The following is a 21,169-nucleotide window of genomic DNA, read 5'->3' on the forward strand; positions in this document are numbered from 1 at the left end:
TGGTTCACACAATACAGCTTGGCGATCATATGATGAATGGATGTGCGAGACCGTTTTGCCCAATCTGTGCATCAAGTGAAGCCTGAGAGACATGAACACGGAGGCTTGAGTGTAGTACCCACCACGAGCCAAATCAAAGGTTCTTACTCCCCAAACAGGCTAGAGTAGAGAGGGAGAGGGAGAGGGTTCCATGTTGACCCCAGGCCTTAGGCGGTGAGTGACAACTGTAAGCTAAAAGGGTCTAGCCCATCCCTGCAGGTGCCGCCCGCCCCCTCCAAAAATATCCACTTCCCACCAAGAAAGAGACATCCCCCTCCCCTCTGCCATTGCTCCCTTGCCGCTCCCCTCCTAAAAGCCGAGAAGAAGTGTATTTGAAGAGCACGCTGTTGCATTGTTCTGGGTGCCATTTTTTGTCTAGTTCTGGGAAAGGAAGACGTGGTTTTTTTGTTTGTTTCTTGATCTCCAACTCCTCTGCACAGTTTCCACGATTTCCACGATTTCGCAGTACAAGACGAGACGAAATGGCGGTTACAGCAGCAGTTTATCCTCCGCTTGAGGAGCGTCCGTTCAAGGATACTGTGCTTCTTTTTGATGTTGATGATACCCTGACCAAGCCCCGTCAGGTAGGTCGTCCAACTCCAGCAAATGCCTCCCACTAACAAGCTCATTCCTCCCCCAGCTCGTCAAGCCTGAAATGCTCCAAATCCTCTCCGAACTCCGCCACAAATGCGCCATCGGCTTCGTCGGCGGCTCCAACCTCGTCAAGCAACAGGAGCAGCTCGCCACCCCAGACGTAAACGTAACCTCGCTCTTTGACTTTGCCTTTGCTGAAAACGGGCTCACTGCCTACCGGCTCGGCGAAGAACTCGAGTCCCAGAGCTTCATCGGCTGGCTGGGCGAGGAGCGCTACAAGGCCCTTGTCAAGTTCATCCTGCACTACATTGCCGACCTCGACATCCCCATCAAGCGCGGCACCTTTATCGAGTTCCGCAACGGCATGATCAATGTCTCACCCATTGGCCGCAATGCATCGACCGAGGAGAGAAACGAGTACCAAGTCTATGATCTCGCAAACAACATTCGTACCACCATGGTCGCTGCGCTCAAGGAAGCCTTTCCAGACTTTGGCCTCACCTACTCGATTGGCGGCCAAATCTCCTTTGATGTCTTCCCCACCGGCTGGGACAAGACGTACTGCCTCAAGCACATCGAGGCCGAGGAGAAGCGGACGGGGATCGTGTACAAGAATATACACTTCTTTGGTGACAAGGCGTATGAAGGTGGGAACGATTGGGAGATTTACAGTGATAAGAGGACGATTGGTCACAAGGTTAAGAATCCAGATGATACGTATGCACAGTTGCAGGAGTTGTTGAAGAGCTTCCAGTAGACTTTTCTTTTTGCGGTGGCTGGAAATGTTATTACGATTTACATTTTATGCGAATGTCGTGGTCTTTTACTCAGGTCACATCTTGTTGATGCTGGATCTTTTGGGTCTTTGCGCATACCATAACGGGTTGATGGGCAGTACACATTTTTTATACATGTCTGCTTGGATTTTAGAATCGTTGCCAATGCTTGAAGACCAGCATGATGCGAGGAGTCTAAGAGATTCCCAGAATACGTGAAACACTGTTCCCTTGGAATCAAGCGTCTTGATGGTACATATGATACACGCCGCATGACTTGATACAACGTCTTCACTACCTTGCCTTGTCCTTGTTCTCCGCTGCTCTCCTCTTGGCCCTAACCTCAGCCTTCCGCCTCTCACCACCATCCACCTTGTGTCCTCTCTTAATCTCCCAAACACCCTCTTGCAGCCTTATCCGCGCCCTCGTCCCATTGCTCCCCTTTACAGGCTCTACAAAGCTCCCCTTGATCGTCTTGGCCCCCTTCAAAACAACGCCCTGCACTTTTGGCAACACCTCGACGGGCTCTGCGGGCGCCTCAGCCCCCACAGGTACATTGACAACAAATTTCCTCGTCCCAGGATCATGCGTAGCCGTCGCCGCCGCACTCCTCGGACTAATCGTATTCCCGAGCTGCGGATTCGGCGGCACCGGCGCCTCGACGATTTTCAATTCCGCAACCCCGTCCACCACATGCTGGCAGTCGCCACCGATGCCGTACTCGCCGTTGCGGAACTTCTCTCGCCAGTCGAGCAGGTAGCGGCGTGAGCGGGCGGGCTCGACACCGAGTTCCTTGAGTTGCGGAGAGGTTAGGGTGAAGAGGGCTTCCCAGGAGGGGATCTTGGTTGCGTGTGCCGACAGGCCGCGGCCTATGGCGCTGAGGAAGGCAGTGTGGTCCGGGATGAAGGGGATGGGCTTGGGTACGGGACGCATGGGTATGGAATGCTGGAGGTTGCGGACGCATGGCTTGGATATCGAGACGGCGGTGGTGGTCGCGTTGAGAAGTGGGCGCCGGAGGATCATGGTGGGCGGTGCTGAGAGGGGTGGGATTGTCAGGGGGGGGGGGGGGGGCGTAGGTGTATCAATTGTCGGCACCCAGAGATGGTGTAATATTTCCTGGTGGTTGCTGAGGGTAGGCACAGAGATTGTTCTACGGAAAGTGTGCCCGATGTGCGACAGACCACTGTTGCGGTGATGTTCTCAACTTTTCGGAGGAGCCAAGATGTCCAGAAGAGCCCGTGCCCTCGGTCTACCATGCTCCCCCCAGTAGGCATCTCCAAGCCCCCCACCACCCTCCAACTCGTCATCACCACCCACTCACACCCTCACAAGACGCCAATTGCAGTAGTAGAGAGTCTCCTATTGCAAATCACCAACCCCTCTCACCACCACCATGGCCAGTCCTGACGTCCACCATCTCTTCCACCACCCCATCGCCGACCACTCCTTCTCGGCCGACCGCCAGACGCTTGCCGTGGCCCGGGAGAACAATGTCGACTTGTTCACCAAGAGCGGCAGTGGATACAAGCTGCAGGATGAATTAACAGGCCATGACAAGACCGTCACGGGCGTCGACATTGCCCCCATTTCTGGCAAAATCGTGACTTGTTCGCAAGGTTAGCAAGCTTACACGAGCTTCCCAATGGCATCGAGAGAGAAAAACAGGCAGCTCACATGGTCAACAGATCGCAATGCCTATGTGTGGGAGCCCTCACCCCAAGGATGGAAGCCCACCCTCGTCCTCCTCCGCATCAACCGCGCAGCCACGTGCGTGCGCTGGGCCCCCTCGGAGACCAAGTTCGCAGTAGGCTCTGGTGCCCGCCTCATCCCTGTGTGCTACTTTGAGGAGGAGGACAATTGGTGGGTGTCCAAGCATATCAAGAAGCCCATTCGCTCAACCGTCACCTGCGTCTCCTGGCACCCCAACTCTGTCCTCCTGGCCGCCGGTTCCACAGACGGCCACGCCCGCGTCCTCTCCTCCTTCATCAAGGGCGTCGATGAGCGGCCGGAGCCCTCGGCTTGGGGCGAGAGACTGCCTTTCAACACTGTATGTGGCGAGTACTTGAACAGCACGGCTGCCTGGGTCCACAGCGTTGCCTTCTCGCCCTCGGGCAACGCCCTGGCCTTTGCCTCCCACGACAGCAGCCTGACGGTTGTTTACCCGAGCGCGCCTGAACAGGCGCCCCGCGCCATCCTCAACGTAAACACCCAGGTCCTACCCTTCATGTCCCTCCTCTGGAGCTCCGAGTCTGAAATCATCGCCGCCGGATACAATTGCGAGGCCTTTCGCCTCCAGGGCTCCGAGGACGGCTGGCAGCTCGTTGGCTCGCTCGAGTCCAAGAGCCGGCCGGGACTCATGGACCAGCGCGAAGAGAGCGCGCTGAACATGTTTCGCCAGATGGATCTCAAGGGCAAGTCTGGCACCGATGACACCAAGCTCAAGACTGTCCATCAGAATACTATCAATACGATTCGCAGCTTCCAAGAGGACGGGGGGAATGTGAGCAAGATTAGCTCAACGGGCGTGGATGGCAGGATCGTCATTTGGTCCTTGTAGATGCTTTCATCTTTGTTGTGGACCTTGCATGTATCTTGTAGGAATATCTCATGCGATGATGGAAATTTGTACCAAGATGGCAATCCAAACTTTGCAATACCATAACATGTAAACTCTCTCTCTCTCCCTTGTCAACCATGATCCCAGAAACAAATCAATCACCAAAGTAATCGATTGTTGAATAAAGATACCTCTTGAAATCATGATATCAAAAAACAAAAACCAGATGCGCACGATTCACGAAACCCCCGCGGCCCCGCCACTCCATCTCTCTATTCATCTTTTTTCCGCAACCCATAAGTGAGCGTACTCTCTATCCAACGATGCCAGATTTCTCCAACCCCCGCAATCTCCAAGCCATAGAATCCGCATCAAACGAAAGAACAAGTCGTCATGAGTTTCTACATCTAGCAAACGATGCAGCCTTGATGTAAACAACAACATCCGAATGGGATGAAAAGCAGGGGAAAGAAGAGACATGCCGCCCAAGCGAACATAACTTGCTCATGATACATATACACAAAACAGCCGCCAGCTCCTTCGACCTTCTCTCGAGGCCTCTAAAGTACGGGAATTCCCCTTGACGGAGTATGCACCACGCCACAGCAGCTGATCAGCCAAAGCCAGTGAAACCCTGGCCACTAAACACATCCACCGGCAAAGCCTGGGCCGATGTATTCGAGTTAACCGCCTGGGAAGTCTGTGCGTCGTTCAAGAACCATGACCAATCCTGATCAATGTCCATGGGCATATGCTGCCAGCTAAAATTATTTGTTGGGAGCGGGAAGTTATTCATGCTGTCATCGTTGATCTGGGTATTTATCCCCGCCTGGGAGGCGGTGCCGGAGGCCGTGTTGGAGGTGGTGTGGGCGGCTACAGGGACGGCTGTGCCTGCGGAGGAGGCGGCGGCACAGGAGGCGTCATCGCCATTGAGGTTGTTCCAGTTGTAGAAGCCGTCGTAGGAGACAAAGGGTAAGGGGTCGGTGATGTTGTATCCAGAGGTACCGGTGCCGGCGGAGATGGATGTCTTGGGCGTGACGCTGAGAGAGGGCGTGGCTTGGGAGAAGATGTCTGAGGTGCTGGACTGTCTTTCCGAGGGGGGCGTAAACAGCTGGGACTGTGCGGGGGATTGCGAAATGTTGGAACATGCAGGCGAACGAGCAGGCGGCGAGGGTCCTCGGGTAACCTTCTGACCCCCTCGCTTGAGAGTAATGGTGCCAAAGTAGGGTATGACAAATTCATCGGTCTCGTCGGCGCAGTGGCTTCTGTTGGGGCTACAGGCGTTTTTGAACTTGCTCATCATCTTCTCGAGCACTTCAGCGGATTGTAGGGCTACTTTCCCACCCTTTTCGCTCGAAGCTCTCCGGAAAATGTCAATACTGATTTCAATGAGGCGAACGTCTTCTTCATTGTTCTTGGGGGAAGGCGGCTGGCCGTTTGCACCGTTGACGGTCGTGAAGTTGAGGAGGCCAATCTGGATGAGTACTGCAGCGGTGAAGCCGATGAAGTCAATGGCTTTGCACTCGTAGAGGGGCTGCACGGTACCCGTGCGTAGTGCCTGGTACAGACGGAGCACATCTCGAGAGCCGTTGAGACACGCGGTGCGGGAGTATGTGAAGCGCGAATTTGAAGCCGACTTGAGCATGAAGGGGAGATGCAGGTAAACACGGATCTGGTGGAACACCATCTGCCCCATCAACCGTTCTCGTAATTCTGCGGCGTTCTTTTCTGGGTCTGCGAGCAGTTCTGAATAGTCGAGCCATGCAGGATCCAATCTCTTCCACAGGTCCTCAAGTTCCTGATCGAGTTGTAGGGCCCATGCGAAAGACTGTTCTGCTATTCCTTGGTTGCGATCAATGACGCGCCCTGCTAGCTGTGACACTTTGGAGATGGCATTCATATGGTGTATGTACTCGCCGTCGCCGAGTTCTGGCAGGGTGAGATCACAATGCGCATCGCTGATACCGTAAGGAAGACCTAGAAGTAGTGACAGGAAACGGTCTCCATGGTAGAGTGCCCACCAAATACTTTCGTGAGCTGCTGAAGATGTGCGTTTCCGGTGAAGACCCTTGGAGTAATCAGCAAAAGGGGAAGTCGAGATGGGTTTATGAAACTTACCATGAGTTGAGCATACATTAACCCCTTCCTGTATGCGATCCAGGCTCTTCGAGGCTGTCCAACATCTGCATACCACTTTGACTTCAAGATGAGACATTCCATGCCTTCCAGACTGGCTGCGTATTCATCATCAGATAGAACCCATCTGTCAACAGCCTCGATATAGCGCTCCACATCATCAGTATCATCTGCAGAGCATATGCCAACCGACAACACAACAGTACCAAGGGCACCAATGTTGCCATTCGCCAAGGCTTTAAGTGCAAACTGGGACAGCGTCTGATCGGGTCCCGAGGTTCCACTGCACTTTCGTCGCCATGTCTGCCACCAATCGCTGTTATTGTTCAAAAGCCGTGTAAGCTGTTCATAAGGTGGCAGCATGGCGATCAGAGCTTGTTTCGCCCTCTCTTTTTTCGCTGAATGTGATACATTGCTGCCGTCAATAATGTTGTCATCGTGTCTGTTTTCAAGCGTATATCGCTCTTCAGCTGTCAGAGCGCCATCTGCCGTAAATCGGGCGTGCGATGGGTCTTTGCGGACTTTGTTCTGAGCTTCCGCATCGTTGAGCTGGACGAGCGTTAGTTGTGGGAAGGAAGAGGGCTTCGCCTCGTGACTTACAGCATCTTCGAAAACAGACAGTATTGGAACATGATGTCCTCGGTCTGATACAGCACGCTGATTATGTTGGAATGGATTTGATGTAGACTCGGAGGACAGTGGGGTGGGTGGCAAGGCGTCTCTCGAGAAGACTTGAGGTACTTTTGGCGAGGCAGTGTCGGCTGTACTCTGGCTCTGACTACGAGCCTCTGATTTGATGGTCTTGTCTTCAAGCAACGTGTCTACCAAAGCTTCCAGTCGCGATACTCTCTCACGCAGATTTTTCCTGTGATCGACAATCACTTCTGGATTGGCATGTTCCTGATCGATGCACCTGCTGCCACGTGCAAAACATTCTGAGCAGACATCCGGGTTGTCAGGTTGAAAGATGCATCGAATCTTGCGCCGCCGACCTGTATGCTATCAGATGATGTCTCAAGAGCAGATATCATGTAGAGATGAATAAAGATAAGAAGGAGAGCGAGGATGCACAGTAGGGTGTGGAAGTAGAATGTAGGTAAATTGTGTGTATGGGTGTTCATTTGCATTTGCATGTGTATGTATTTGTGTGCATGTCAGCCACACTGCATGGGGTCGAAGACATACATTCAAAGCAACTATGCGTCCCCTTGCGCATCTTTTTCCGGCTGGGTAAAGGTTCCTCCTTGGGCATTTTGATCGGTACTTCCTCACTGCGGAACCGGTTGTCTCCAACTCTTACAAGTATTCGTCCGTGCTAAGGGGGACGGGACGCCCACCATGGACGTCTGTACAAAGGCTACTTCTGCGGAGAGACAGGAGAGAGGCGTGTTCAGCTAAGGCAAAGGCAAAGGCAAAATGCTAAGGTTGAGGGTGATGGGTGTCAAAGTGGGAGCCGGAAGGAGCGGACCAAAGGGTGTCCGAAAAGTCCGAGTCTTATGTCAGCAGGGGGATGATGAATAAGTCGAGAGCGGATTAGTGATAGCACAGTAGTAGAAAGGACGCGATTAAAGGCGCTCGATCCCGGGGCAGTAAGATTTTGGTGTGTATGTCCTTGTGTACTGTGTCATGTTTACTGGGTAGGTATGTACAGTAGTAGAATGTAGGAGAGTCGGGCATTGTCCGGCCTCGGGCTTATTGGAGTCGCGATGCTGTGCGGATTGCGAGGATGGACGCGCTTCTCACTCGGAAGCTGGAAGGAGATTCAGCGGCGGCTGGACCCCCGGCTGTCTATCCGATCGGGAACGTCAGTCAGACAAGACCCGTCACAGCGCACACGCCACGCCTCACGCTTACGCCTACGCTCACACTCACACCCACACTCGCGCTCAATGTCTATACATACCCAGACATTGAGCGAGCTTCTTGTTTGAGCTGTGAGTTAAAAGAGTCTGTAGTGTGTCGACACCAGAGAGGTAACATGGCCTGTTGAAACTGTGTGAATGTTCCTGCATGGAATGTGGGTCCACGTTAGTCTGCAGTAACTGTGATACAAGTACTATGTACCGGTACAATACTGCGTCATACTGCGCCACATGTGCACACATTACCAACGGGGCGTAAGTATCGCTTCAAATTCTTCAGCCGGGTGAGATGAAATAATACCACAACAATGGCCTCGACAACCTCACCACCCGAAATGGCCAGAGTGCAGCTGCCGCCCAGTCCTCCACCGTCACCACAAGTGACGAGACGCAGACCTGAGAGGAAGAAGAAGAAGGCTGATCCCTTTGAAGAACTGGCCTTGACACCCCTGCCATCTCGACCCTCAACAGCGGAAAACTTACCTGGGCAAGAGGACGAGTCCATGCTTGCCACCGTACGCTAAGCCCAAGGATCACGTAGACTAGACAGAGTACAGGCCTAGGCTAACGTTTCAAGATCATACTCACACCAATCCTCTTCGTCTCCTTCGTCGTCTCGCTCTTCTGGGTAAATCGTCGCAACCGAGCACGACGTAGTCAAGCACATACAACGCATTCGTCTCTTCTTTCTTCCCTGGCACCGTCCACCTGGCTTGATCCAGAACCATATCAAGATCCTACCGACTCGACATGGGGGCAAAGAGGAGACGCACCGGGGCATCCTGAGTCATATGATGCGTTAAGCCAGCCGAAAGGGGCAGGCGGGCAGAGTCAGGAGAACAACAATAATAACACCAAAAAGAAGAAGAAGAAGTCGTGGCATCTCAACAAAAAGATTAGGAAGGTGGCTAAGCTGGAGGTCAGCGATGCATTCGAGATGCGCGGGCGTGTCATGGCGATGGTCCTATTCCTCATGCTACTTGTCGCTGTGGCCATCTGGACGGTTTTGAAGTGGATTGTCTTGTCCATGTCGAATATGATAGCCGCTGTCAGATCATGAAGAAAGGGAGCTCCACCGAGATGAAAGCTATATGATCTAATGGGTTATATTTTGGATTCAACATCAAAGGCAAATTGTGTCGAAGTGGGGATACAGGCAAAGAAATGGGCTATACTATTGTGCCTGGACATGAAATCGGTAAGACTGACGACATGACGAGATCCATGGGGAAATGGATGAATGATATCACGATGTAAATCTGCTTTATGTTAGTGAGACGATATGACGGCCGAAGAAATCTCTTTGAAAGAATGCAAAACATACTACAACATATGACCATGTGAACTCGTCTATCATGACCTAAAAGGAAAATTGGTTCGACTTCTGTCAATCTGTACCTTCGATGCAGAAAAACACGGCAGGACTGCTTGCGGAAGGAAACTCTACAAGACCACCCATACTTCACTCAATGTGCGCCATCAAAGCAGCATTATAACTCCTTCATTCGACGAGTAGAAAGCCAAAGGAAAGTTTCTTGATTACTCAATAAGTCATTGTAGCTGCAGTACCCACAACATCTACCTTTCAGTAGCCACTTCACCATCAAATCAAGCTCGCCAGCACGAACCAACGTCGCACCTATATACACCCAAACATAATACCCATACGTAGTCTCCTCCACTCAGTCCACCTCCATCTCCATCTTGTCGTCCTCCTCCTCAGCCCGCCCAAGTTCCACCTTTGCCCTCGGCACATGCCTCCTCTTGAACCTATCCTTGTGCCGCCTTTTGCTTTCAGTCCTAAACCCCGCCGCCATGGCCTTGTCCTTAGCCGGAGACCCCGTAGCCGCAACACTCAACGCACCGCCACTCGCCCGCTTTGCAACCGCTTGCTTGGCTCGACGCTTCTCTTCCACATACTGCCTGCACACCCAATTTTCATTGATCATATCAATGTTTTCGCTCTGTGTGGTATCATGTACGGACCAGAAATCCTTGTATTCGGCAGCCGGCAGTAAAGCAACGAATTGCTCGCGCTGCTTGTCAGTCCAACACTTCTGCTCGTGCCCAATGGCGGCCGCAACAACGAGTTGCTGAATGACGCTGTCTTCGTCGGCGCAGATGCGTGTGCTGGATCCTGGGGCGGCGAAGACTGCGTCAACAGTCTCTTTCAGGACGGAGGGGTCGCGACCGCGTTGGCGGATCAGCAAATCGGTGAGTTTGGCGTAGGCGGCAGATTTGAGAGAGGGGTATTGCAGGTCTTCGCCTAGGTGGTATATGTGCAGGTGGAATATACAGTCTTGTATGCCGGCTAGGGCGATCATGGCAGGTGTTGGTGGTTCTATGGGTGGGATGAAAGTGGCGTTGTGGAAGGTGAAGTTCTGAGCCGAGAGTTTTGTTATAGGCTTCGCCCTCGAGGTACTGATCGTGTAGTCTGACGTATATACTGTGTGAAAGAATTGCTAATTAGTATATCTCCTAATATGAACGTTTGAGAGAGTTTGGCGTACTAAAGTTCACAATGCGGTCCATGAGGATGGGGTGAAAGTGAGGTGGCAGAATCACATGCTTTGGCGGGTCTGAACGTAGTGCCTTGGGTAGATCAGTACTGCTCTAGTCTGAGATGCAACAGCACCGGTGAGAGCACCCTACATCACTAGAGAAGAGTTCGTCCTGGAGCGTCTTTGCTCCACCGATCAGCATAGTGGAGTGAACCTTGAACTCCACGCCAGCAGCCGTGATCAGGTTGAAGTCGCGACCGATCGTTGTCTTGAGTAGAAAGTCCACATGTCTGTTTTGCGTTAGGTACTGTGTGTTCAGAGCGGATTGATTGCACGTACGCTGTCCTCAACTTCTCTACTGTGGTTGGGCGCTCCCAGCCTTTCTTAAATACGCCCAGGAGAAGGTTACGGGCACTACAAGGGTGCGGCTTAGGCGTAGAAAGGGAAGCATCTTCGCGCTGAATTCGGCGCACAGCTCGTTCGGGCGTCGAATTAGTGATGACAGCTGTGTCAACTGAATCGTCCGTCGCGAAGATCGGGCCAGGTGTGGAGATTCTGATGTTGCGGAACACAGTCGTCAGTCTACCTGGGCTGTCCATTGTAGCAAGCAAAGTGACGAGCAAGCTGATGACTGTGTAATCGCACAAAAGAAAACGAAAAGAAATAGAGGACAAGAGGGACGGCGACTAGGCGACGAGCAGGCAATTGATGATTGTGTGATCATACGACAGAAAACGAAAAGAAACAGGGGACAATGAGAGGCGGCGAATGAGCGATAAACCGAATTTTATGCGTTTGCATGTTGATATTCAGGGTCCAAGATCAATAGCGGGCCAGCGGCCAGGTGAAGATGAAGCAGACAAGAGCAGCACAAAAGAACACCACATCAGCAGCTACGTTACTCGTACAATCATCATGTTCAGCACCCCAACTTTTAGAATGTCGGCCTCGTCCTCTCGCCTTTCCAGAAGCCCATTACCTCTCCAGTCTCTCCTACCCACTCCTTTACACCTGTTACAACGGCCTTGGCCATGCCCGCGTTCGTGCCGCTCCTCGCCCTCCGTTTGCTCTCCATGGCGCCTCCAGGTCCAGCTCCAACACCGCCACCATAGCTCACCGATGGTACACCTGGACTGATGTAGCTGCTGCCCTCCCCAGTCGCGTATTCGGAGCCCATGGATGGCAGAACGTTCTCACCGGCAGACAAGGATACGAAGAGGGCGAAGGGGACAAGCCAGACACATAGGCCAAAATATGATGCGATCTCGGTGAAGGTAGGAATGTTGTTGTTGTGTGCATAGGGGTTATATGGCGAACTCGGAGGGGGAGTACTAAAGTGGCGAAACCAAAGGTAGTGGTTTGCAATGACGAGGGCTACGTATAGTCAGTATGTTGTGCAGGGATGCTGATGGAAGCAGAGGATGTTATCATACCACACGATAGTAAGAACAGCGGATCCGTCAGCTTTACCACTGGAAAGCGTCTCAGATTCTGCGCGTAGATGCCATGCGACACCACGCTGAGTACGCTCAATCCAATGGGGAAGCGGTCGACGACCACCAACAGCACCTGCAGAGCAACAACACCATAGATCAAGCGGTACAGTAGCTTCTTTGCAAATACGGTGTGTTCTTCCACGAGCTCAGAGAGATAGTACAGTCCCGAGGCTACATTGCAGCGTCAGTGCTTGTTCTCACACCTGTAGTATGTTGGGTAGGAGAGCGCAGAGGCATTGTACCTATAGCCAGCGTCAGGAAGGCAAACCCCAGCGCTACGCCAATGTATCCAAGAAGCGGCAATATCCACATGGTCTTTACTTGACGCTTCAACCGTGATGGGCTCTGGACTCTGCGCGATGAGGTCAGTTCCAAGGTGGTTTCAGGGTCGGAAAAAGGAGAGGCCGGCCGGCCGAGGGGTGGGCTGCGACAGGGCTCTTGCTTACCTAGGCATCCCGCCAGGCTAACAAGTGTGCGGGGTGGGTTGAACACCAAAAAAGTTGTCGCATCGGTTCAAGTCTTGGCTCTTGATTTGATATTCGTTCGCCGATACAAAAATTCACGTTTCCTGCAACTATTCGACACAACATTCTGATGATCATAGTCGCACCATTGACATATTATACCTCGTCCCAATTTGTCACATAAATCACACTACGAGTGAACCGCCATCATGTCGCGCCCCGAAGACATACTGTGCGCACTTCCACCACCCTCATTGCTCGCCCACCTAATACTAATAACACTATAACCCCAGACCACCCGACCTCTTCTATAATGACTCCGAGTCCCGAAAATATACGACCTCCTCTCGTATCCAGAAAATCCAATCCGACATGACCCACCGGGCCCTCTCCCTACTCTCTCTCACCGGGCCCTCCCTCATCCTCGACGTCGGCTGCGGCTCGGGGCTCTCAGGCGAAATCCTCTCAAATGATGCATCCCAAGGCACACCAGGCGGTCCCCACATTTGGGTTGGCTTTGACATATCTGCCAGCATGCTGGGCGTGGCGCTGGAGAAAGAGGTGGAGGGGGACTTGCTGCTCGCCGATGCAGGACAGGGTGTACCGTTTCGCCCGGGTACGTTTGATGCGGCAATTAGTATTAGTGCGGTACAGTGGTTGTGTAATGCAGAGACGAGCGAAGAGTCACCTGCTGGGCGGTTGTCGAGGTTCTTTAATCAATTGTATGCAAGTTTGAAGAGAGGTGGCAGGGCAGTGTGTCAGTTTTACCCAAAGAATGATGAGCAGAAGAAGATGGTGTCGCAGGCAGCGATCAAGGCGGGGTTTGGCGCGGGTCTCCTGGAGGATGACATGGGCACAAAGAATGCGAAGACGTACCTGGTGCTCACCGTGGGTGGCGGGGCCCTGGATGGAGATATCACGGGTGTTGTGCGAGGCATGGATGGCGTGGATGTCATGGATGCACGGAGAAAGGCAAAAGGTATGAAGCGGGGAGAGGAGAAGAAGGGGAGCAAGGCGTGGATCTTGAAGAAGAAAGAGCAGATGGAGAAGCAGGGCAAAGTAGTCAAGGCTTCGTCAAAGTACACCGGTCGCAAGAGGAGGATACAATTTTAGATATACCCACGACATCATGATATTATGCATAGCGAGGCGTTCTGTTCAGGCTTGGTTCGAGAGGGTATAAGAATATCGATTCGATCATGCAACATGCTATATACCACCTACACGTACAGCTCTATTCACATGTGGCCATCTTAGTGTACAGGTGCAAAGCCGCCATTCATCAAGAAAATCCCATGTCCATATTACTGCGCAAACCGAAGCCTTGCCAACGGAACCGGAGCAATGCGGCAATATCGCACTATATGAGAGCTTAGCAGATTGAATACGACGATACTCCTCTATGCCTTCTCCATTTGGTTCAGAACTGCACGAGTGAACTCGTTGGTGGTGGTGTTGCCTCCCATATCACGAGTGCGAACACTAGAAACTCGTTAGTTGCATATCGCAATGTCTGGATCTTCTTCAACTCACCCATCAGCAATAACCTTGTAGACGGACTGCGAAATGCGGTTGGCGTGGTCGTCAAGCCCAATGTGTCGCAGCATCATAGCAGCAGACAGGATCAGTGCAGTCGGGTTGGCCTGGTCCTTGCCCTTGATGTCGAGACCGACGTGACGGCATCCAGGCTCAAAGACGGCGACGTTGCGACCCATGTTGCATCCAGGAACGATACCGGGACCACCAACAAGGCCAGCACCAATGTTGGAGAGGATACCTCCGTACAAGTTGGGCATGACCATGACGTCGAACTGCTGTGGTCTGGATACACACTGCATAGAGGCGTTGTCGACAATCATGTCCTCAACATCGAGGGATGGGTAGTCCTCGGCAACCTTCTTGAAGGTGTTGCGGAAGAGACCATCGGCAAGCTTCATAATGTTGGCCTTGTGGATGCAGGTAACCTTTTGGCGATTGTTGGCGAGGGCGAAAGCGAAAGCGAACTTGGCAATTCGCTCCGACTTCTCACGGGTGATAATTTTGAGCGACTCAACAACGCCGCTAACCGACTGGTGTTCGAGACCAGAGTACTCGCCCTCAGTGTTCTCACGGATGATGCAGAAGTCGACATTCTTGTGGCGCGTCTCGTATCCCGGGATGTTCTTGAGGAGGACAATGGAAGCGTAGATGTCGAGTTCTTGGCGGAGGGCAACGTTGAAAGAGCGATGTCCAGAGCGCTCAACGGGCGTGTGTAAGATACCCTTGAGACCAAGCTTGTTGCGCTTCAGCGAGGCAATCGACTCGCGGAGGAGCTCTTCGGAGTTGACGTTGCCCGAGTCGACACCGGATACATTGACCTGCTCCCACTCCACGGGCACGTTGTCTGCCTTGAAGATCTCCTTGACCGACTCGGAGACTTCCGCACCGATACCGTCACCTGCAAAAATGTTCAATAGGCTGTCCTGAGCGTGTCTATGGGCGGATTTCGCAGCCTACCAGGAATGAGGGTAACGGTGTATTTGCCGCCGAACTTGGTGGGCTTGAAGATGTCCTTGTTGACTGTGGCCATTGCTGCAAACAAGTCAACTCCTACGTCATCATGCGAGCTATGTGCGCTTTCGTACTTCGTGCAGCCATCGACGGGCGGCCATATCGCGATGCTGGCTGAGCGCCCCGCAGAAGCGTCTGTGTCGGCGCATTAGCATTAACCCCTCCTCACTGCGCATACAATCGCCACGCCAATTGGGGATATAATCGAGTGACCGTACCTGCGCCGTTCTTTGAGAGCTCCTCGACAACATGGTGGGTCGCGGCGGGCGTGCGGGCTGGTGGTGAGGGTTTTGAGGTGGAAGAACGAGCTCAGGCTCTACCTAGGTAAACGCCGAAAATGCATCCTTGCCAAGCGAATGACGCCCGCCTTCTTGCCGCGGCCTTCTTACTGTCTCTTCAACATCATCTATATCGAACAGACTCTGCCTTTGATCTTGTTATGGGCACTATCTACACATCTTCTACATCTTTTACTATCTTGGGACCGTTTTTGTAGGCTGCGCAGCCTGGCGTCACGCTACAACGGTGCTGCCATGTTGCTAGTTGATGATTGATCGGCATGTGATCGTGACAAAGGGAGGAGACTGGAGCATGAAATGCATACACTCAACTTCCTGCGATGACATATCCAATTCTTACATAGAACAGGTAATTTAACTATCAATTCTGCCTCTTTTGTGCCATGAGACGTAGAAACGACGATAGGTGCACTATTTTGTGCTGTCATGAAAGTTGGTTCGAAAGGCCCAAGTGGCTCACCTTCACTTACCCTAACCTTCACTGCGCCTTCACCTTATAATTGCCATTACTTATGCTTGACCTCGCCGACGCCTACTAGATTACAGATTTGTTCCAACACAATTTCGTAGCCTGCAACTTCCACTTCAGATTCTATCATTGACTACCAAAGTCTGTTTCCACCATGAAGGTTGCTGAGAAAGCAACGGATCGAACCGCATACGTGCACATCTATGTAGAGGGCAAAATGGAACCAGTTGGTGAATATGGAGAATATGTCGATCCAGCAGACAACGCCATTTGCTGTTACGTTCCTCTCGAAAAAGGACAAGTGATCAGGATCGGTGGGAAGTTCTCAGGCACTGTAAACATGCACCTGCTTTGGCATTTATCACGCTGAATTATCATCTGTAGACCCTAGCAATCGCCTACGACACTCTAGTGGACGGAGTATGTCGCAAAACTACTTCATCGGCTGCTAAGACGGTCCATTGTCAGAAGAACAAAAAGCTCGACGCCGCAACTTTTCTGCATAAGGCTCAAAGCGGTACAGTTGATGCAAAGATGATCGTCGCACCCCTCGCAAATTACAAATTGTCGCAATGGCAAGAGACGGAGACCATTGGAACAATGGAACTACGTCTTTACATCACTCGACAGCTTGGTGTCACTCACAGGGTCAAGAATATGAACATGTATTACATTGCGGACACTCGATTTGCAGATACCACCGAAACGAGTGTGTTATACAACCAGATTGCCCCAAGTTTCCAAATGGCGTTCGAACAAGATACGGTGGTTTTGGACGGACAGAAAGCATTGCGTGAGCAACGCAAGATGGACTCAGTTCGCCCAGGGAATGAGGCCTGGGCAATCTTCCGATTCCATTATCGCTGTCTAAGTACGCTTTCCTCAGATCCGCATCACTCCTACTAATCATGTTAAAGATGCAATCACCAAGCATGGTTTTCAGATGAACTTCGACCCAAGGAGAAAGGAATCTGAGTGTCGCAACCTTGTGCTTGATCCCGTGCCTCCCCTTGTTCCTGGTGGCAAGGCTCCTAAAGATGATTGGGACACATTGACACTATGCTCCTCCCCTACGCCTTCTGAGGCACCTCTCACTCCGATCAAAAGCTTTCACAAAGGGTCAACTATTGAGGTAAGAGAACTTCGTCTTTCATTCCGCGTTCTGTATGCTTTGATCATGCAATTTGATACATACTACATTACGCCACTTATGCTAAGTTCAACATAAAAGTCTCCAATAACCGCTATTGAACGACCGTTGAAGCTAAGATCGAACACGGAACTTGCATTTGGCATAGACACTGTAGCCTTGCAAGACCAAAACATTAGCAAAGAGCTAGAGAAGAACGAGGATGGGTATAGCGTCATATCCGTGGTCGCTGCCGATGGCGACAGAGTCAATGGCCCTCAATTAACCAAACCACCGGCTCGCAATGCCGACTTGTCCGGTCTAGACCAAACAACGACAGAGTTCACCAAAATCTCAAGTCAAAGCCAAAGCACTGGCAGCGACACGGTCATGGTGGCTATGCCCAATCTGAAGACTAATGATGCTTTGTGCAAGTCAAAGGAAACCAATCTGCGGACATCTACTGTGAGGCCCATGAACGACACTACAGTTATGATCGAGACTTCCATCCAGGATACTATCAAATCAAATTTGCAGCCATTCTCCAAGTCGACTAAACAACCTAATATTAACCCTACACTTGGTGCTATAGACACCATCACGACCATGCAGAAGGCGATGTACGCGCTTTCAACGCCCATCATTCCGGCCAAGCGCCCCGCTCCCATATATACCCCTTGCACAGTCGAATCCAAGCGCACAGATTTCCGCACCGAGCACCCCAAAGTTACACAGGTCGGAACGCCAGGTGGCTCTGCCAGCCCGAAGCCCCTGTCCATCGAACGCCAGATGACTGAGCAACGCAAAAAGCTCCAAAGCCTGCGTAAGAAACGCGCGGAAATGGCTGAGAAGCAGAGAATAATCGATATGCAAATGGAACCGTACAAGAAACGCATGGCGGAAGAGCTGGAGCGTCTAAATGCGGATATGATGGACGAGGAATTGGCTTTCACAGAAGAACACGATCATTTTGCTGCTAGTTTGGAGATGTTGAAGGAGTTCAAGCAGGCTGAAAGTGGCAAATAAGAGATTGCTGGCGATGATGTTGGGCCATGTTGGATGCTCGGGAGGTTAGTACTTGGATGAGTTCAAGTGAATACAAATTTTGGATCGGCTTTGGCAGATCGACGGGATCATGGTCGTGCGATCTTGATATGAATGTGGCACTTCAGGTATTACTGCAGAAATGTCTCGTAGTCAGTCACCTCAGACCTCAGGGCGTTTCAGGATACGGCAAAGACAGTTAGGATGCCTGGCGTGACGGATTGAAGCAAGGACTTGCGGCGACCTGTTTCCCTTGGATGGACTTTGTGGATGACATTGTTTCCATGAGCGAGGCTACTTATGGTGCACTAGTGATCATAGGATGATCGAAAAAAATTATTGGCACTGCAACTCCGTCATTCATTCTCCGTGAGTATGGTTCCGACCGCGTCAACTTGCTTGAAGTGCACCATTTGAGCTATTCAAAAGGATGGGTAGAATGGGTATCAAAATTATTGCCAAATCGATCGTCATGTTCTGCACGATGGGGATCTATTGTCCGGGTGTCCTCTCGCTGACTACTCTCATGTTTGCCTTGACGCGTTCCAAAAGCTCAGCCGTTGTAGCAAGAGGTGAGGGATGTAGGCTCCTCTGATGTCATTGTCAGAATATTAGAACCTGACCTTGGATAGCCAGCCATCAACCGCCTTCTAATTGCAGCCTTCCCATGGGCAGAATAGAGAGACTACGATGAGTGTTTTTACTTACATGTTTGAGCCAAGTAACACACTGCTCGTGGGTCCATGTCTCTGGGTCTGTGTGTCTAAATCAGCCAGATTGTATAGGAAAATGCCGGGAAAGAATCAGGACGAGATGGTGACGTACCTCCAGTAGGGTCTGAGCTGGGAAAAATGTCCTGGCCCCAAATGCTCCATGCTGCGACACCAGCAACGATGGCAGCAAATGCGAAGAAAGGACCCTATGAAGTCATGAGTATATTTGTAAAATGCGGGTTAACTTTGCGTCGTTGTGCAACTACCGGATACTTACACGTTGAGCCGTAGCACGATCGAGAGGGGTAGGCATGTTCAAGGAATATCTGGGGAAGTATTTTAGAAATGAAGAGCTTAGGATTCAATATAGGAAGAAGAAACTGTGTTCAGTCTTCCAAATTCAAGACCATCAAGGCAACAACCCTTGAGGTTGCAACGACACCCAGACTCGCGCCACACAGACACACAGACACTGTCACCCGCACCATCCCTATGCGGCAACGCTTCTGCAGCCCCTTCGCGGCCCGTGCTTAGCGAGCGTTCCACTCCACAACGCCTGGTCCAAATTATTACGAACTTCACGATCCTGCTAATTCCGTAACGACTCGTCAAACACACAGCCGTCAAGATGCCTTCCGAAGTCTCCGATATCAAGCAGTTCATCGAGATCTGCAGGCGCAAGGATGCCAGCTGTACGTTTTCCTGGACCTTCATGCCGTCGCAATCATAAGAGGAGGGAATGGATTTAGAGATGGGAGGCGCACGAGGCGATGTGTGGCCACGAGCGATTGCGACGGAATGGCCATGATACATCTGGATCGAGCTGGACTGACCGTTTTCTAGCTGCCCGCATAAAGAAGAACAAGAAGGTCAACAACATCAAGTTCAAGGTCCGATGCTCGAAGAACGTATACACCCTCGTTCTTAAGGACACCGACAAGGCTGAGAAGCTCAAGCAGAGCCTGCCTCCGGGTATGCACGCTTTCCATGTTTTCCGCATCTTGCGCATGTTCTAATACCGCTTTTAGGTCTTGCCATCTCCGATGTTGGCAAGAAGAACCCCAAGGGAAGGCACGCTGCCGTTTAAACGGATCATGATGATTGAGGAGCTTGGAGCATGAATGGCAAGAAGAACCCAACGCACGATGCGTATGAAGCCGATGGTATTGGCGGACGGCGTCATAACGGATAACCTTTGTTCGATGGCATTGCGGAACCCCTCTCATAATGGGTTACCACCAGGAATGAAAAAATGTCAAACACCATTTCAAACACCACAAGCCTTTACGATGCATAATGGGGCACTGTTCTGATGACTTATAACTGAATTGGGACATAGAGACTAGCGTTTATTGAATTCTCCGGCCTTGTTGCACGTTGAACTTGAATTGATCTTTGCGATCTAGGTATACGACCTTTTCGTCCAGGCCTGCTTCACGTACTGCTTTCTTGAAATCTTCCAGCGGACTCAGAAAGACATCGTAATCGTCGTAGTGGATTGGAATTGTGAGATCAGGATTGATGAGTTGCATCATCTGCACGCCTTGCTTCGCGTCCATGGTAACCATGAGTAAAGGTAACTTGGGGCCCGGGATCGTCGTTCCACCGAGATGGATCAACATTAGATCGATGTTACGGTCCTTGTAGCGCTCTGGTATCTCTTTCAGTTCGTCGACCATCAACGTATCTCCCGAGATGTAGATCCGGTAACCGTTCTCGAAGCTGTCCGGCGAAGACGAGTTCGAGTAACCCAGCTCAATCATCCACCCATTGGTTGGTGGTACCGCGCCGAGCACATCATTTGCAACAGCCAGTGCACCGTCTGGAACATGCTTTCCTGGCATACCTGTGACTTTGATACTAGGCTTTAAACTACTGCCATATGTCTTGCTAGCTGATGCCACGTCCAGAATCAGACTCTCCCAGAAATCAAGAGCATGAACACTAGTGAATGATTCATCCCCCTTGTTCGTCAAGCACTCCTTCGCATGAGGCGTCGTGACAATTGGAATATTCTTTGTCAATTTCTCCTCCACCTCCTTATCAAAGTGGTCTTCATGGTAGTGTGACAGTAAAATAACGTCGATCCTTGGTAGTTCCTCCAAGTCGATTGCAGGATCTGTTCGTCTTGTTGAACTCACGCCTGGCCCTAGGTGGACATGGTCACCAGCGTGAAGGAAGTTGGGGTCTGTTAGGATACGCAAGCCCTCCCATTCTAGGATGGTGGTTGCGGTTCCGACGAAGAAGAGCGAGGCGTTGGTGTCGGATGATTGGGCGTTGCTGGGGTGGATTTTGGTTTCTTTGGCAGAGGGGAGGGAGTCAGGAACGGGTATGTTGAGCTTTGTGGGAGGGACAGAGGTGTTTGGGGTTATTTGGATGCGCTTCATGGTCATGACGAGTTGGATGTGTGGTGGGATTTGTTCACTAAACGGAGACGTTTTGAGAACACAGAACGAATATGGTCAGAACTTGAAAGAGTTGTAAGTTCACGTCTCGAAGTTGAACGTTATGTTATATGGGCATATTATGTTAGTGACGAC

At 51.5% G+C, this 21,169-nt stretch overlaps 14 protein-coding genes across 14 annotated transcripts; 7 read left to right on the forward strand and 7 right to left on the reverse strand.

Annotated features, from left to right (window-relative positions):
- Positions 1-521: 521 nt before the first annotated feature.
- Positions 522-1,390, forward strand: PMM1 (Phosphomannomutase 1; the record flags this gene model as incomplete). The annotated part of the gene is made up of 2 exons (XM_003833630.1): positions 522-623; positions 680-1,390. The coding sequence occupies 2 exons, from the start codon at positions 522-524 to the stop codon at positions 1,388-1,390; spliced, it is 813 nt and encodes a 270-aa protein (XP_003833678.1).
- Positions 1,391-1,703: 313 nt separating this feature from the next.
- On the reverse strand, positions 1,704-2,432 carry IAQ61_001809 (mitochondrial 37S ribosomal protein mS41; the record flags this gene model as incomplete). Its single annotated transcript, XM_003833631.1, has 1 exon — positions 1,704-2,432. One exon carries the CDS (start codon positions 2,430-2,432, stop codon positions 1,704-1,706), a length of 729 nt encoding a protein of 242 aa, XP_003833679.1.
- Positions 2,433-2,802: 370 nt separating this feature from the next.
- IAQ61_001810 (uncharacterized protein) lies at positions 2,803-3,966 on the forward strand (the record flags this gene model as incomplete). The annotated part of the gene is made up of 2 exons (XM_003833632.2): positions 2,803-3,025; positions 3,095-3,966. 2 exons carry the CDS (start codon positions 2,803-2,805, stop codon positions 3,964-3,966), a joined length of 1,095 nt encoding a protein of 364 aa, XP_003833680.1.
- A 613-nt stretch (positions 3,967-4,579) lies between these two features.
- On the reverse strand, positions 4,580-7,354 carry IAQ61_001811 (uncharacterized protein; the record flags this gene model as incomplete). Its single annotated transcript, XM_003833633.1, has 4 exons — positions 4,580-6,034; positions 6,085-6,651; positions 6,703-7,094; positions 7,288-7,354. 4 exons carry the CDS (start codon positions 7,352-7,354, stop codon positions 4,580-4,582), a joined length of 2,481 nt encoding a protein of 826 aa, XP_003833681.1.
- A 918-nt stretch (positions 7,355-8,272) lies between these two features.
- On the forward strand, positions 8,273-9,024 carry IAQ61_001812 (uncharacterized protein; the record flags this gene model as incomplete). Its single annotated transcript, XM_003833634.1, has 2 exons — positions 8,273-8,479; positions 8,542-9,024. 2 exons carry the CDS (start codon positions 8,273-8,275, stop codon positions 9,022-9,024), a joined length of 690 nt encoding a protein of 229 aa, XP_003833682.1.
- Positions 9,025-9,646: 622 nt separating this feature from the next.
- On the reverse strand, positions 9,647-11,064 carry IAQ61_001813 (uncharacterized protein; the record flags this gene model as incomplete). Its single annotated transcript, XM_003833635.1, has 4 exons — positions 9,647-10,410; positions 10,475-10,556; positions 10,617-10,755; positions 10,805-11,064. The coding sequence occupies 4 exons, from the start codon at positions 11,062-11,064 to the stop codon at positions 9,647-9,649; spliced, it is 1,245 nt and encodes a 414-aa protein (XP_003833683.1).
- Positions 11,065-11,399: 335 nt separating this feature from the next.
- IAQ61_001814 (uncharacterized protein) lies at positions 11,400-12,415 on the reverse strand (the record flags this gene model as incomplete). Its single annotated transcript, XM_003833636.2, has 4 exons — positions 11,400-11,839; positions 11,899-12,132; positions 12,204-12,313; positions 12,408-12,415. The coding sequence occupies 4 exons, from the start codon at positions 12,413-12,415 to the stop codon at positions 11,400-11,402; spliced, it is 792 nt and encodes a 263-aa protein (XP_003833684.2).
- Positions 12,416-12,472: 57 nt separating this feature from the next.
- IAQ61_001815 (uncharacterized protein) lies at positions 12,473-13,590 on the forward strand. Its single transcript, XM_003833637.2, has 2 exons — positions 12,473-12,657; positions 12,719-13,590. Exons 1-2 carry the CDS (start codon positions 12,635-12,637, stop codon positions 13,536-13,538), a joined length of 843 nt encoding a protein of 280 aa, XP_003833685.1. The 5' UTR covers positions 12,473-12,634; the 3' UTR covers positions 13,539-13,590.
- A 235-nt stretch (positions 13,591-13,825) lies between these two features.
- Positions 13,826-15,226, reverse strand: IDH1 (isocitrate dehydrogenase (NAD(+)) idh1; the record flags this gene model as incomplete). The annotated part of the gene is made up of 5 exons (XM_003833638.1): positions 13,826-13,907; positions 13,959-14,862; positions 14,922-14,996; positions 15,050-15,110; positions 15,194-15,226. 5 exons carry the CDS (start codon positions 15,224-15,226, stop codon positions 13,826-13,828), a joined length of 1,155 nt encoding a protein of 384 aa, XP_003833686.1.
- A 671-nt stretch (positions 15,227-15,897) lies between these two features.
- Positions 15,898-16,649, forward strand: IAQ61_001817 (uncharacterized protein; the record flags this gene model as incomplete). The annotated part of the gene is made up of 2 exons (XM_066095271.1): positions 15,898-16,077; positions 16,224-16,649. 2 exons carry the CDS (start codon positions 15,898-15,900, stop codon positions 16,647-16,649), a joined length of 606 nt encoding a protein of 201 aa, XP_065954755.1.
- Positions 16,650-16,686: 37 nt separating this feature from the next.
- On the forward strand, positions 16,687-17,898 carry IAQ61_001818 (uncharacterized protein; the record flags this gene model as incomplete). The annotated part of the gene is made up of 2 exons (XM_003833639.2): positions 16,687-16,875; positions 17,008-17,898. 2 exons carry the CDS (start codon positions 16,687-16,689, stop codon positions 17,896-17,898), a joined length of 1,080 nt encoding a protein of 359 aa, XP_003833687.2.
- Positions 17,899-18,408: 510 nt separating this feature from the next.
- Positions 18,409-18,942, reverse strand: IAQ61_001819 (uncharacterized protein; the record flags this gene model as incomplete). The annotated part of the gene is made up of 4 exons (XM_003833640.1): positions 18,409-18,507; positions 18,625-18,671; positions 18,742-18,835; positions 18,907-18,942. 4 exons carry the CDS (start codon positions 18,940-18,942, stop codon positions 18,409-18,411), a joined length of 276 nt encoding a protein of 91 aa, XP_003833688.1.
- Positions 18,943-19,257: 315 nt separating this feature from the next.
- Positions 19,258-19,716, forward strand: RPL38 (60S ribosomal protein eL38; the record flags this gene model as incomplete). Its single annotated transcript, XM_003833641.1, has 3 exons — positions 19,258-19,321; positions 19,473-19,601; positions 19,658-19,716. 3 exons carry the CDS (start codon positions 19,258-19,260, stop codon positions 19,714-19,716), a joined length of 252 nt encoding a protein of 83 aa, XP_003833689.1.
- Positions 19,717-19,978: 262 nt separating this feature from the next.
- On the reverse strand, positions 19,979-21,022 carry IAQ61_001821 (uncharacterized protein; the record flags this gene model as incomplete). The annotated part of the gene is made up of 1 exon (XM_003833642.1): positions 19,979-21,022. One exon carries the CDS (start codon positions 21,020-21,022, stop codon positions 19,979-19,981), a length of 1,044 nt encoding a protein of 347 aa, XP_003833690.1.
- Between the last annotated feature and the right edge of the window lie 147 nt (positions 21,023-21,169).

The sequence above is a fragment of the Plenodomus lingam genome, assembly GCF_022343315.1.
Source record: "Plenodomus lingam strain CAN1 chromosome Unknown contig_13, whole genome shotgun sequence".
NCBI lineage: Eukaryota > Fungi > Ascomycota > Dothideomycetes > Pleosporales > Leptosphaeriaceae > Plenodomus > Plenodomus lingam.